This window comes from Eptatretus burgeri, chromosome 2 (genome assembly GCF_056783735.1).
Source record: "Eptatretus burgeri isolate ZD-2024b chromosome 2, Ebu_testis_v1, whole genome shotgun sequence".
In the NCBI taxonomy this organism is placed as follows: domain Eukaryota; kingdom Metazoa; phylum Chordata; class Myxini; order Myxiniformes; family Myxinidae; genus Eptatretus; species Eptatretus burgeri.
In genome coordinates this window covers 15,903,304-15,919,949 of record NC_140962.1, presented here as the reverse complement: position 1 = coordinate 15,919,949, position 16,646 = coordinate 15,903,304, and the positions used below count along the sequence as shown (strand labels likewise).

The following is a 16,646-nucleotide window of genomic DNA, read 5'->3' as shown; positions in this document are numbered from 1 at the left end:
TAATGGTAAGCAAAGGAGACCTGGTTACCATGGTGACTAAATATGTACATTTATATACTTAATTTGGAAAAGTTTGTTCGTTGTTCGTTGTTCGATTGTTCAACAAACGTGTTTATTCCCATTGTCACCATGACAACGGCAGCGCGGTGAAGTAGTCGGTGGAACGTTCGTTGTTCATTGTTCATTGGGGATCTGAAGGAGAAGCATCGTTCGTGATGGACTCGCTTGAAGAGAAAGAAATGATCAACCCGGAGGATCTTGAACGAGAGAATGACAAGTGGCTGGAGGAGCCGACGGAGGAGTTCGACAAGATGGTGTTGAATCCGCGACATGAACTCGGACAGCCGGACAAACCCTCAAACGGAGAGACAAAGGACCCCGTCCGTATGCAGGGTATGTGTGTCCTCCTTGATTTGTACAATGTCCTCCGTACGGAGCACGGACTGGTGAATGTAAATCGAGACATCGAGTGAGGAGGGAATCCCCGTTTTGTTTCCACAGAGAAGGTTCCGTTTTAATCCCTTCGGTGAAAGTTAACAACTTATCAAACACGGAGTGGGAAATCCGCCATTTTACCCACGAACAACAGGAGTTTCCCCAAGTTCGTTTTGTGTCTGTAATGAATTGTGAAGATCTTCCCGACGTCGATGTCGACACGAAGCGATTGAAGAGATGTTTCTGTGTCTCGTCGAGAATCTCTCCACACCTGGGGGGTCGGAATTGGGACCCTTTTTTGTCCCAAGACTTTCGGCGATCGAGTTGCCATGTCTGGCGATCGATTGGAGGTGATTTGGGCAATAATTCGTCATTGATTTCGGCGATCGATTGGCCATGTCTGGCGATCGATTTGAGGTGATCTGGGTCATAATTGATTTCGGTGATCGATGGGAGGTGATCTGGTTAATAATTGGTAATTGATTTCGGTGATCGATGGGAGGTGATCTGGGTAATAATTGGTAATTGATCTCGGTGATCGATTGGAGGTGATCTGGGTAATAATTAGGAAATTGATTTTGGTGATCGATTGGAGGTGATTTGGGTAATAATTCGTAATTGATTTCGGTGATCGATGGGCCATGTTTAGTGATCGATTGGAGGTGATCTGGGTAATAATTAGTAATTGATTTCGGTGATCGATTGGCCATGTTTGGTGATTGATGGGAGGTGATCTGGGTAATAATAATTGATTTCAGTGATCGATTGGAGGTGATCTGTTTAATAATTAGTAATTGATTTCGGTGATACCTATCACTGCACCTCATCACATGGTATCCTTTCTCAAATTGCTGATGGACATCTGGATGACTTTCTGGCAGATTTAGCATCATTTGCAGGTATACATATGCAGACTTTGCATATAGCATGTGTCCAGATGCTGCAAAGTATGGTAACATTTCTTGTACTGATTGAAGGTGTAATTTCCAGTTGCCTGTCCGCTCAGCTTTAAGAAATCTTCGCAGGATGTCCACCATGTTCAGATACTGCACCCAGAGTTTTGCTGTCCGCATAGTCATCATTTCTTTCTTCTCATTCAGTTTACTTTGGAGTCTTCCTAACACCTCTTCTGAACACACTTCTTCTATAGGAGATGTAGAAGATACTGTTCTGTCATAGAGTTCTGCTGCTGTAAAATAGTTTATGAAAGTACATGTATCTTGTTGTACAGCTATTGTCCCGACACAATCTGTCTCACGATCTGCACTTGCTACCTCCCCTACATGGGAGATCCAAAGATCTCATTATAGAAATTTAAATCACTAAAATACATCATCTGAGAGCAAAGATTTGGCAAGATATTGATATTTGGTGGCCATATTGGACTTATGCAAATGAGATTTTGTTCCAGGGAAGGTTAAAAGTATGCTAAATGCATCCTTATATACAAAATACCCATTCTAGAAGTTGAAATCACTCGAATATGTCATCTGTGAGCAAAGATATGGCACAATATTGATAATTGGCCGCCATATTGGATTTATGCAAATTAGACGTATTTCCGCAACAGGAATTTCTTAGGACTTTTAGTATGGTGTTCTGGGGACCTCATAGAAATGCATTGTGCTTAAAAAAATTCTGTTGCAATTTGTTCCCGATCAAGTGAAAAAATGGGCTAGATTGCCTGGACTAATAGGAACTTGAAACTTTGGGACATAGTTGATATATGTATGGGGAAGTGCACAACACTGTCAGATTTTTGATATGACTCCTAGGGGCCTGGCCAGAGGGGGTGGGGTCATGGGAGCTGATTTTTTTTTAAGTGTACAGTCGTACCTCTACTTACGAATTTAATTCGTTCTGGGAGTAGTTTCGTAACCTGAAACCTTCGTAAGTAGAGACGCCTTTTGAATGTAAATGCGCTAATCCGTTCCAAGCCCCGCAAAATTCGGACATTTTTTAAAAATAAATCATAAAAATGCATCAGAACATGAAACAAATACATGTTAAAATTAGATTACCGCACAATAAACATAAAACGAGAGGCACATCATGTAAAAAACAAAGAATAAAGGAAATAATAAAAATATTCATTTACCTTTTAACTGCTATTCTCGTTACTTTTTGGCCTCTTTGTTTACTGGTCCTTATCAGCAGTGTTTTTTGCCTCGCGTTTCGTGAAGAATTGATCCAATGACGTCTGCTTTTGCCGGCTTTTAACAATCCGTCAGAAATGCGCGAGGCAGACATCGTCATAGTGCGCGATAGCCCGACTTGTGAACACTTTTTCCGGGTGATTCTTTTCAACAAATTCCGAGACTTGTTTTATTATTGTGCCGATCGTAGATATATTACGGCCATATTCTTTTGCGAGATCAATCAAACGCATCCCCTTTTCATACCTTTCTATTATCTCTTGCTTTGTTTGTATGGCCAGAAAAACTCTCTTCTTCTTCTTTTCTCCTTGTCCACTTTTCTTCATTGCTTTCTTGGGGTCCATTGTGAATAAAAGTTACTGTAATCCACACGCGTACTGTACTGTAACACTGTCCGAGCACTTCGTAGCGGGACCATAGACTGTATACAGTATAACTATATTTACAGAGCGGGACGGGGACACGAAGAGCATGCTGGGATACACGCATACGCAAAGGGTTGCCAGGCAGATTTTAGGCGATAGCCAATGGCAGAGCAGCTACAAGTTTGTTTACGTTCGGGAAACTCTGGGAGCAGCGAAAAGCAGCGTGTACTCTACTGTATTTTTGACTTCGTATCCTGAAACGCCTTCTTAACTAGAGGCAATATTTTCCCGTTCAGGCGCTTCGTAACCTGAAACATTCGTATGTAGAGACATTCGTAAGTAGAGGTACCACTGTATTTAACCATTGTACATGGTAAATTATTTTAATATGGAATAGGCAAAGCCGAGAAGCGAACGTAGAATTCTTCTTCCATTCAATGCTGCAATTTCCGGTTACTTCGGCCTGGATTCGGGATCAGCGATCAAATAATGTAAATCACGATTAAAAATTATTTTTGATGATGCGGGAGATATCTTTATTAAAATCAGTGGAGGAAATATACACCATGTCTGATATTTGGGTCTTTCATGTCTCCGACGATGCCTTTATCTCCCGGGACGCATCATTCCCCATGACAAAAAACCGGAAGCAAAAAAAAACCGGAAGCAAAAGGGTCATAGCCGATGACACGGATTCCAAATTTCCAGAGTATTGTGTTGTTGTTGTTGGTGTTGTTTCCTATTCTCTCATGTGCACACGTTGAGTATGAAGCTCACTACGTTCGCGATAAAGAACTGACTTATGTGGCCCCCATGGGTGACAAACAGTCACAGGTTTTACTGTATTTATCTAATTGATTATGAATAATTATTATAATTAATATTATACACAGTTCATTCCAATGATTAAATTGATGCACAGTTCTATATTGTTGGACAGTGTTAAATTAATGTTTCATGAAATGTTGACATGCTTGCAATGACTTCTGATTTAGTAAACATAGTAAGTCTTTGGTCATAAAGCACATCAAATAGAAAAGAATAGTCAATCCATTTTGCAAGATAAAATTTCACCTGGCGTTGATGGGACAAAGCGGTGCGCACGGGAATATGCGATGGTGTGCCATCGACAACGTAGTTCTAGTTAGTAAAGGCCCAGTCACACCTTGACGTTTTAGCCAGCTTATGCCGATTTTTTGAAAATTTGTCTAAAACGCTGGAACACGTCGAATACGTTATGGGTAAGTTTTGATAACATTGAGAGCACGCTGAAAAACACTGCCATACGTCGTTGTATGCTGGCTTTAAACGTTGTACTTTTCGGTTGTCCTCAAATTTTCCATGCTTGAAATTTTAAGACTTATGCCAGCTTATGACTCACACGTTCCGCATAACGCTGGCTATAAGTTGGAGGCACGTCACGCGATCGTTGACACACGTCGACACACGTTGCTTGTAAGTTACTCATAAGTCGAAACACGTCGAGGTAACGTTTACCGTACCCGAAACTTATTTCTAACCAATGAGTAATGTGTTGTACTCACGTTACGCGATCGGTGACACACATCGACACACGTTACTTGAAAGGTGCTCATAAGTCGAAACACATCAAGGTAATGGTTGGCGTCAGTGTTCCAGACTCCCTGGTTTTATTTTTTTAATTTTTTTTTTCTTCCTTCCTTCGGTATGATGGTAATTTTGACACTCGATTTCTAGTGCGGTTATAATATAATATAATTAATAGGCTGCCGCTCAACAATTTAAATCATAACTGCACTGTACACTGAACACCGTCATACCGAAGAAAAAAAAACCGGGAGTCTGGAACACTGACGCTAACCATTACCTTGACGTGTTTCGACTTATGAGTACCTTTCAAGTAACGTGTGTCGATGTATGTCAACGATCGCATATCGTGCGTACAACTTATTCCCATCGCATGCGGAGCGTGTGTCATACGGCAAGTACGTCGTAAAATTTTCAACATGTTTAAAATTACAAGACGTACTCCACTTACTACGACGTATGATAGCGTACTTTAGCGTTTTATTCACGCATACCAAACTTACCCATACCGTATTTGACATGTGCCAACGTTTTAGAAGCATTTTTCAGAGGTCGGCATACGCTGGCAAGATCGCCAAGGTGTGACTGCGATGTTGACACTTCCATTTCTGCGGCGGTTATGATTTGAATCGTTGTGCGGCAGCCTTTTCATAACCTACGCCACGTCATCCTCGGCGATGCGTGTAGCGCGCTATGCCTAAGTTAGACTATCGTTGGGCATAGGTTGTGAAGGCTGACAACAGGTTCAGCATTCGTTGGTATAAGTTATCTATAACACAACGAAACGTTCTGTCTGTTAACTAATATGTTGCGCATAAGACCAAGTTGTTATGAATACATCCGAATCTTTAAAAAAAAACATCAAAAGTTCAACGTAAGCCAGCGTTTTACATACATTTTAATACGTTGCCATTGTTGGCTAAAACGTCAAGGTGTGACTGGGCCTTAATTTATTTCGGCGATTGATTGGCCATGTTTGGTGATCGATTGGAGGTGATCTGGGTAATAATGCGTAATTGATTTCGGTGATCGATTTCCATGTTTGGTGATGAATTGGAGGTGATCTGTGTAATAATTAGTCATTGATTTCGGTGATCGATTTCCATGTTTAATGATCGATTGGAGGTGATCTGTGTAATAATTAGTAATTGATTTTGGTGATCGATTGGAGGTGATCTGGGAAATAATTAATAATTGATTTCGGTGATCGATTAGTTGATGTTTGGTGATTGATGGGAGGTGATCTGGGTAATAATTAGTAATTGATTTCGGCGATTGATTGGCCATGTTTGGTGATTGATGGGAGGTGATCTGGGTAATAATAATTGATTTCAGTGATCGATTGGAGGTGATCTGTGTAATAATTAGTAATTGATTACACAGTTCCGATGGCATTTCAGTTTCTCCTTGTGTGGGATGTTCAGCATGACCAGGTTCAGGTACATCTAAGGAATGACCCACTTTGTGAAAATCTCCAACTGGATCGTTTATAGAGTCGGGAATCAAACCCAGACCAGACGACGAAAGGGAAAGTGACGACGAAAGGGAAAGTGACGTTGTTCATGAAATACAAGTATTAAAATAAAATAATAAATGAATCGCTGGAACCTTTCGCTTTATCCCGACTTTGATGAACATTTCCAACATTTTCATTTCAACAAAGAGAAAATGATGAGTGTGGTTGAGCAGGGAGCTTCGGAGTGAGTAAGGATGAGCATAAAACTTTTACTCAGTCCAAAATAACAGGACCAGACTCAGAATGTCATCCGTATCGGAGTGAAGAGAGACGAGGTCAGAAAAACAGATTCTTCACGAACTCGCTGGAGGCATTATGTTTTTGGGTTGCCCGTCCGTTCATACGTGTACGTACGTACGTCCCTCCATGATAATTTTCTCCATTTTCTCTTGCAACCACTTATCCGAATGACACGGAATTTTTTAGCATCGCTGTAACTATTCATGTGAAATGTTTTATGATAATTAGAATGTCACATGTCACGTGCTGTGGCAGCCATATTGGAAAATGCAAAAACGCTGGACCTCTCCGTCTCCGAAACTGCTCCAGGGGGAAAAATAATTGTAACTTGGCGAATGTCAAGTACTCCCCTTGGGAAACAAGTATGATTTTGTTTTTTTGATGATTTCATAGGTGGCTTCGTTATGACGTCATAATTGCTTACGTGAAACACGTTATTCAAGTAGTACGAAAAATTTTGAGGGTTGTCATGTATCAGGCAGGGAAGGCAGTTTGAATGCCCCAACAATCTTTTGTTGTGCTCCACACACAAAAACCTCAGAACCATTCATGAGCCCAGCCTCCTCATGCTGCCATGTTCCCACCTCACCATGACCGCCCTTCCAGTTGATCTCATACATGATTACATGACATCTCCCTCCTCCCATTATGTGTGAAAATGCATTAAAGATGAACACAAGAGTAATGAAGAAATTCGGAAATAATACAAGCCAGAAGGCGACATGGGAGGTCGCTCGACTATTGCATACTAGTCATACAGTTTTTGACGGATCGGACTGAAATTTTTTGACAAAGAGGTTGATTATTGTGTGCATAAAAGCGCGGAAGCCGATTTTTGATTTTCAAAAAAAATTTTTTTTTCGGATTTTTTCAAAAATTTCAAAGTCCCGTTGCAAGGCAACAGTGGCGTCCACAGCAACGGTGCTCAAAAGCATACAACTACCTCCTGGTATGAACCTACCAGTCAAGTTTCATCAAAATTGGTTGACTCCTCTGGCTGGCCTCCAGAGCTGTCCATTACATGCAAACAAACAGACAGACATACAGACAGATGGAAAACCTGAGAATAACGGTAGTCTCGCGACCACCCAACAAAGAATATATGAGTAACAGCTACAAATTGAGGCAGATAGGCGCCTTTGGAACTCTTGATGATCGTCGGGGTACAAAGCCGACAGACGCTGGTGGCGCAACAACGGCGTTACTGGGGTCAGCCTCAGGGAGTGGTGCAGTACCATCTGCAGTACTAACGTTGCCCTTCACAGGTTCAGGGAGTGGTGAGACATCATTTGTGAAGATGACAGGATCACAAAACTGATACCGGACATGATCAAGGTGTCTCCTGACGACTCGATTGTCCTCGAGTTTGATCTTGTAGGACAACGGTCCATCGTTTTTGTGAACCCTCCCTGGTAGCCAAGCCTTTCCGCGACCAAAGTTTTTCACAAACACCGGGTCCCTGATGTTTATTGAGTGCTGTCCTGCACGTTTGTCATGATGAAGTCTCTGTTTCCACTGATTTTGATACACGACTGATGCCACGTCTGGTCTCAGACAATCCAGTTGTGTACGCAAACCTCGTTTCATCAGCAGCTCAGCTGGTGTCACCCCCGTTGTAGTGTGGGGAGTGATGCGGTGAGTGAAAAGCAAACGTGATAGTCTGGTCTGAAAGCTTCCACCGTGTATCTTATTTCGACCAGACTTGACGAAATTCACAGAGCTTTCGGAGAGTCCATTTGAAGCTTGATGGTGTGGGCTCACAAACTTGTGAATTATACCGTTCAGGCGGGTGAATTCAGTGAATTCAGAGCTTGAGAAACAGGTTCCATTGTCAGTGACTATCATGCGTGGCAAAGCATGGCACAGCCTCTCTATAGTCATGTGTGAGGTTGCTGTATGTGTTACAAAGGCATCAATCCATTTAGTGTGAGCATCCGTAACAATAAGAATCATACGGCCTTCGATGGGTCCAGCATAGTCAAGATGAATCCTCTGCCATGGTACAGTGGGCCATTCCCGGGATGCAGTGGCGCTTTTGCAGGGGTGTTTGGACTGCTTTGGCACCAACCCCGTACTGACAAAACAGCACCAACCCCGTACTGACTCGCATCACATGACAGGACCATGACTTTGACTGGGCCATAGTGAACGAGTACATTTGAAGACTGCAGCATGTCTTTTGACTTCTGGAAAGCTGATGACTGGAATGTCCCATTTCCAGCTGATGCCTTTTTTAACAGGCATTACAGTGGGCCAAGCATGGTAGCAATGTTTGGGATGTACCTGCTGTATTACTGCAGCATGCCAATGTAAGCCTTGAGTTCAGAAATGTTGGTTGGAGCTGGGGCGTCTTTGATTGCTCTGATGTTCTCTTCAGTGGGATGTAAGCCTTCAGCATCGATACGGTGGCCCAAATAGGTCACAGACGGAGCCATGAACTCACAGTTGTCTCTCCACAGGCGTAATCCAGAGTCGGAGATAATGCATAGCACACGATCGAGGTTGTCACGATGATGAAGCTTTGAGCGGCCAGTGACTAGGATGTCATCTTGGTAAACGACAACGTGTGGTTCAGCAGTGAACAGGCTATCCATACAGCGTTGGTAGATTCCTGGCGCCGATTTGACACCAAAACTCAGGCGGTTGTGTCTGTGGATCCCCCAATGCATGTTGATGGTGAGATACTCTTTGGAATCCTCATCCAGAACGACTTGTAGGTAGGCCGATGTCATGTCAAGCTTGGTGAGGGACTGTCCTCCACTCAGTTTTGCGTATAAGTCATCGATCCTTGGTATGGGATATTTGTCCAAGGTGGAACATTTGTTGATCGACATTTTGTAATCCCCACAAAGTCGTATCGATTTGTCTGCCTTCACAACAGGAACAACTGGAGCAGCCCAATTTGAGTACTGAACTGACTCAATGATATCTAACTTTTCCAGTCTGGCTAATTCTGCATCAACCTTTTCTTGCAAGGCAAGAGAAACTGGGCGTGCTTTTCAGAAAATTGGCTTCACATCTTTCTCAACATCGAGCTTGGCAGTGAAACCCTTCAATGTCCCAAGTTCATCCTTGAAGACATCCGGGTATCTCGCGAGGAGGTGCTGTGGTACGGTTGGTGGCTTGGAAGTCTGCAGTCGATGGATGTGTTTCCAATTGAGTTTGACAACATTGAGCCAGTTATGTCCGAGAAGTGTGGGTCCATCCCCGGGGATGATCAAGAGTTTTAATTGGTGAGTGTTGTTGCTGTAGGTTACTGTGACATCCTACGACCCGCGGGCTTGCATTGATTCACCGGTATATGTGGTGAGTCGGATCGGGGACCAACAGAGGCTGGGTTGTTCAGAATTCCCCCACAAGTTACGGAAAGCTGCTTCACTCATGAGTGAGACGGCAGCACCCGTGTCTACCTCCATTTCCACGGTCCGTCCGTCTATATCGACGATAACCAGTATAGGAGTACACTGTCTGCCAGTCTTTGTGTGGAAAAGGTCATACGACTGAACACTGTGGCTGTTAGGGCTGTCTCCATCAGTCGTGTATTCCTGGTAATCCTCGGAGTCAAGGAGGTGGGTTTTGCATTCCTCTCCTTGCCCTCCGTTTTTGAGACAAGCATGCAGAAGCAATATGAACCACCTTGTGGCAGTCGTTGCAAGCGGAATTCTTGAAACGGCACGTAGTAGGAGAATGCTCACCGTTGCAGTGGAAACAGCATTTGCCATCACCAGTCACCAAGCAGTTTCCAGGCGTTTTGGCGTCAGATTTTCTAGTTGGATGTTGTTCCACGCGATTGACAAATGACAGGTCAGCTCCAGGCTGGTAAGCGATGGAGCGAGCAATATCTGCAGCATTTTTGTCTACACACTCCAGTGCGATGGCGATGTCCTTTGCACTGGAAAATGTCAGAGTCCGTTCAGCAAGTAGGCGCCGGCGAATTCGATCTTGTTCCACTCCCACTACGAGCAAGTCCGTTAGCATGTCGTCGAATGTAGCACCAAACTGGCAATGCTGGGCAAGGTGTTTCAGGTGAGCTATGAATGCCGAAATGGACTGTGTCGAGGTTTGGCGACATGTAAAAATTGAATCGACTCACAATGACTGAGGGTGTGGGTTCACAGTGCTCCTTCAGAGCTGCCACAAGCTCGGCATGTGTTAAATCCATCGTGGTCCTGGGCATGGTGAGATTCTTCAGAATAGTAAACGTCTCACTGCCGCAAACCGACATCAGGATTGCTTTCTTCCTGACATTCTCTATGCCACTAGCCTGGTAGTAATACTGCAGACACTCAATGTACCCTCCGAGCTTGCTTCACTCGGGTTGAACTCGTCAATACGTCCGAGGGACATGGTGATCGGGTAGCGTATGCAGGGAAGTAACGAGTTGATAGGCCAACAGTGAACTGCAATAGCTCAGCTTACTTTCCATGCACTCACCAGAATCCCATCCTCGTCGCAATGTCATGTATCAGGCAGGGAAAGCAGTTTGAATGCACCAACAATCTTTTATTGTGCTCCACACACAAAAACCTCAGAACCATGCATGAGCCCAGAACCTCCTCATGTCGCCGTGTTCCCGCCTCGCGATGACTGCGCTTCCGGTTGATCTCTTACATGAATACATGACAAGGGTCATCTCATGCTACATTGTATGGGGTGAAAAAATTGATGACATCATTGGTCACGTGGTTTGGCAGTCTTTGATTAATTAATTTATTTTAAACATGAAATCCTTCAAAAAAAGACTAAAACAGCTGAACAGATCAAGGCAAAACATGACAGGTATGATTACCCATCGATGAGGAGCAAAAAGTTCTCCAACTATTGTGTAATGTGATGTCACATGGTTTCGCAGCTGATTTTTCAAAGAATATAACTTTAAAACCTTAAATCTACAGAACAGCTTGAAAGATCAAGGGGAAACTTCACCCATATGTTCCCCAAGCCTTGGGGATACCAAAGTGTTCACAGATAATTAATAGGTCACATGGTCTGGCAGCCGTATTATATTGGAAGAAAATCTTTAAATTATTTCTCTTGAACCGTTTCATCAATCGACATGAAACTTCAGAATGATGATTCAGTCGTCATGGGGAATACAGGATGAGTTTTCAATTTCAACCCGATTGGACACATGGTCCAGTAACCAGAATTATTTAATGTTTTGAATCTGGGTTCAGGGATTTAAATCAAACTTGGTACAGTTATGTATGATGTTGTAATAATATGGGTGGAGGCATATCTGTCAACATCACAACATCGAAGAGTGCCCTTGTAGGCTCATGTAAGAGCGAGGACACAGAACAGACTACGACACAACACAACAAAGGGAACAAACTGCAGGAGAAAGGGGAAAATGTCAATGGCAGATCAGAGGGAGAAAGTAGACGGAGACGGCCAAACAAGGGATGGAGGTAACGATGAGGATTAGGGGAGAACGCAAGAGAACTTGGAGAGAAGAATGAGATTGAAGAGAGTGTGGAAGGTGGTTCGACGGGTGGGAAAAGAGAGAAATAAAAGATAGGAGATAAGCAGTGATTCTGGAGCTTGGCAGTTTCACATGCAGGTGGTTGCTGGTGGACCGTGTGCATCCTGTAGATACTTGGGGGGCGGGGGGGGGGGGTGACAGATCACAGAGAGGGCAGACGGTACAGGATCGGAAATGAGGTGGAAGAAGACATGGAGACCACTGACCTGTCAGTGATGGGGTGGTGATCGGCCCTCATTGTCAGCTACATCATGAGAGATTCCAATATTCTTGTAAACCTTGGTTTCCACATGTGAGGCAGGGAAGCCAGTCCAGAGGGGAGAGCAGTACGACACCAAGATGCGATGAAAGCCTTGTGGGTGGATCGGAGCTCAGATGTGCCAAGGAAGGACTTTGCACAACGGAGGATGCCCAGTCGACATTTGGCTTTGGAGGCAAACTTTGACTAGGGTTTTCCAAAGGGAGATTGTGGCTGAGAGTGAGATTCAAGAGAATGAGTGACTGAAGCTCTTCCAGCCAGTTGTTGAGAAAGTAGGTGGGAGGGTTTGTGGAATGGTCCTTTCAGAGAGAGAGAGAGAGAGAGAGAGAGAGAGAGAGAGAGAGATAGATAGCTAGCTCGCTCAGGATTGAAAGACTTGTTCCAAGTGTTTGACCAGTTTGTGATTTTTGTCAACGTCTGGGGAGAGGGAAGAGGCTGCAGGTTGTCCTTCAGCAGGATGAGGGATGTCACAGCAGAGAGTGGAAGTCATCAGCAAAGAGATATGGAGGACTTTCCAGCGAGTCAGTGAGATCATTGATAAATATTGGGAAGAGGATGGGACCAAGAACACTCCTTTGCGGTTGTCCAGCCTTGACAGGGAGAGATGAAAGGGTTCCATTGAGAGCCCAAAGTTGGCTACGAGAGTAGTGGAAGTCAGGAATCCAACAGTGGATTTGGCCTTGTATTCTACTGGCAGACAGTTTGGAGAGCAATGCAGGATGTCAGACTGGATCGAAAGCTCAAGATATGTCCAGAGAGACTACCTTGATCTCATGTCTGATATTGAATATGGTATTGAGTCATGTGTGGCTTCCATCTATTGTTGAAAGAGGAGAAGCAGCTTGTCCAACGTAGAGTGACCAGGTCTGAATCTGAATTGATGATCTGAGATGAGGTCCAGAAAGTCACGACTGGATTGTCGTCTTCGGTGGGCGCGCGACCGAGATTCGGCTAAAACGGTCGTCCGCACGCCGAACGCGGCGGAAACCCAGAACAATATTGTTTGCTCGGCTTGTGCTCTGAAGGGAATAAACTGCACATAGGTCTCCAGATTGATAAGACAATCGAGTATCCTCGATGTTTACACATTGTTCAGGTGACCAGGTATTTCAAGTCATACGTGTTTTCATCAATATCTGTTTGTCATCCATTCATGCATGTATCATTTGTGCATTTTTAATGCATATGTCTATATCCATGTTTATCTTCACATCTTTATGAACATTGATCCCTTTATCCACATCACATCATTCATTGATGCTCATTATTTCTGGTGGAAATCAGCCATTGAGGTGAAGTTCATGTTTCCACACCGTCTGTGTTTCCTTTCTTTTACACATCATCCGTGTATGTGGAAGATCCACTTTTGTGTGTGAAGTCTTTTGGAATAGTGATCACATGCAGAACAGAAGAGAAGTGAAACAACACAGTGTAAATCTTGGAACACACCAACAGCATAGTAGAGGGGCACAACAGAGGGACACTTGAATGAACAACAGTGGTCTGTTCACCGACACACTGAACAATCTCTGCCTGGTATCTTTTGATTCTATATAGTCCGGTTAATGTGCCATCGGACTCACAATGCAGAATGATGAAGTCAGTGCTTTACAGCATGACGATAATCACATAACAGGTCAGTGTCCTGAGAGGTAGCAGGGAAAGCAAGGTGTGATGACTTGAGTGAGCGAGACAGATCTCAAGTACAGTGAGGATGCCACAACTATTCTAACCATGGTGCCTTCACAAGAAGCACAAACCTCTCCAGAAACCACATTTTGTTCTTTACAACAACAGGAACTCCACATTCTTTCATTGTGTGGTTGGTAAAATAGTCACATGCACAGGATCATACTTGTCCACAATGGTTTCTTGCCCACCCGTAAATGTATTCAAAGTTTGTGAGTCGTACTTTTCGACAAGTTGTGATGCATTAATACATGGCAGTTGTGAAAATCTAAAAATGTTGTTTTTTTTCCTGTAATTTGCAGATCAATAAAATAACTGAAATTGTTTCTGTTTCATCCATGGATTTAGACAAACCACAACATGTCCAACTTGCATTGTGGTTTATTACCTCCACCACCGAAGGTGAACAGAGGTTACATTTTCACCACTGTCTCTCCCTCTGTTTGTTTGTTTGTTTGGAAGCATGGTCTCTCAAAACTTTATGGACGGATTTGGACGTAACTTGGTGGTCATGTTGGTTGTGTGACACTGATTGTGGTGAAGATCTGGATGTGGATCTGGATAAGAGAACTATTTAATTTATTTTTGTTATTCTTCACCATTGAGAGATTGAAAAAACAATGTTGTATAACATGATGTTGACGGATTAGGACAAATCTTGGTGGATACGTTGGGTAGGTGACAATAGTAAACCGATGAAATGTTGGTTCAGGTCCGGATCCATATCTGGTCTATCGTTGGGATCCAAAATGTAAACTCTTCAGCCTGGTGGAGGCATGGATGCTCTCTTCCGAGTGCTGTTTTAATCTATTCAATGTTATAATCAAGAAAAACACTGCAATTGAATATCATCACAATGTTTCTTTTTTCTTGTCAAATGCAGGGGAGTCCTTTTATTTAAAATATCTGTGCAAGATAAACGAGCTTGAACTCACACCTCTTTCGAAAGATGAGGAAATGCAGGCGATGCGGGACCAACTTCTTCAAGAGGTTTTGAAAGATTATGAAGCCATTATCGGCAACACTTCACAGGCGCTGCTTCAGAAGAACAAGCAGCTTCAAGATGTTATCGAAGTATGTACTGCACATCATTAATGTTTTAACATCATCAATGTTTTTACATCCTTCATCGATGCACATCATTCATGGATGGTAGTGCATATCTACATTACCACGTTCTGTTGATATGTGTCATCCCTCAAGGTGTATCCTCCATGTTTACACATTTTCAAGGTGTATTCTCCATGTTTACACATTCTCCAGGTGCATGTCATCCATTAAGGTGTATCCTCTATGTTTACACATTGTTCAGGTGACCAGGTCTTTCAAGTTGTACGTGTTTTCATCAATATCTGTTTGTCATCCATTCATGGATGTATCATTTGTGCATTGTTTATGCATATGTCGATATATCCATGTCTATCCACATATTTATGAACACAGATCCCTTTATCCACATCACATCATTCATTGATGCATATTATTTCTGGTGGAAATCAGCCTTTGAGGTGAAGTTCATGTTTCCACACCCTCTGTGTTTCCATTCGTTTACACATAATCCATGTCCGTGGAAGATCCATTTTTGTATGTGAAGTCTTTTGGAAGAATTATCACTTGCAGAACAGAAGAAAAGTGAAACAACACAGTGTAAAACTGGGAACACACCAACAGCAGAGTAGAGGGGCACAACAGAGGGACACTTGAAGAAAGAATAGTAGTCTATTGAAAGGAGGGTGGAGAGAGAGAGCAGAGAAAATGTAATAGCCTGGAAAGAAAGGGATGTGCTTCGGGAGGGGTAATGAGGGTGGAAAAGGTAATTGGCAGGGATGGGGAATGACTTGAGAAGGGGAACAGCCATCTTTCAAACCATACATGTTGACACATTGAGGGCATCATGTATGTTTTCACATCATCCAGATTTGCACATAATCCCTGAATGCTCAGCACGAATGTCTGTCTTGTCATCCATTGATGCAAATCGTTCATGTATTCTGGTGTGTATCCATATCATGACATGAATGTGTGCATCAATGGTTGCACCTCATCCATGCAGGTGCCTTATTTATGCATGCATCTCATCCATAATTGTGTGTCATTCAGGTACATGTTTGTTTGTATTTTTTGCAAATCATTGTTGTCGGCACATTGTTCCAGTACACTTGTCCATGGATGCAGGTACATCATGATTATCATTTCATGCTTATTCCTGTACGCACATCTAAATACATCTGTGGCCCATGTGCCTATGTTGTGAAAGTGTGGAGATCTCATATCCCCAAATTGTGATTGTGTGCATCATCCACGTCTCCATCATCCACGTCTCCATCATCCACGTCTCCATCATCCACGTCTCCATCATCCACCTATCCATCATCCATGTCTCCATCATCCACGTCACCATGATCCACGTTACCATGATCCACGTAACCATGATCCACGTCTCCATCATCCATGTCACCATGATCCACGTCTCCATCATCTACGTCTCCATCATCCACGTCACCATGATCTTCGTCTCCATCATCCACGTCTCCATCATCCATGTCACCATGATCCACGTCTCCATCATCTACGTCTCCATCATCCACGTCACCATGATCTTCGTCTCCATCATCCACGTCTCCATCATCCACGTCACCATGAGCCACGTCTCCATGACCCACGTCTCCATCATCCAGGTGTCCTTCATCTACGTCTCCATGCAAAACACCTTCCTTCTGAAGCTGTAGATAACTGATGATTTAATTCATGCCGTTGCAGGAACAAAGGAAGATCATTCATTACATCCATCGTCACGTGCTCAAGGTGGAAAAACGTAACTCCATCCAAGCTCACTTGTTACATTATGGGGCTGACAAATGGGAGGAAAGTGCTCATCTGCAGAGTGAAGCTCTGGGCAGGTTTGAAGTGAGTCACCTTTTTCTTTGTTTGACTT

At 43.3% G+C, this 16,646-nt stretch overlaps 2 protein-coding genes across 6 annotated transcripts in view; one reads left to right on the top strand and one right to left on the bottom strand.

Moving 5' to 3' along the window:
- Nucleotides 1-16,646, bottom strand: part of ACTMAP (actin maturation protease) — a 78,815-nt gene that overhangs the window by 61,011 nt on the left and 1,158 nt on the right. The window lies entirely within an intron of this gene.
- LOC147031478 (uncharacterized) lies at nt 101-14,806 on the top strand. The gene is made up of 2 exons (XM_085863922.1): nt 101-393; nt 14,595-14,806. The coding sequence occupies exons 1-2, from the start codon at nt 216-218 to the stop codon at nt 14,804-14,806; spliced, it is 390 nt and encodes a 129-aa protein (XP_085720048.1). The 5' UTR covers nt 101-215.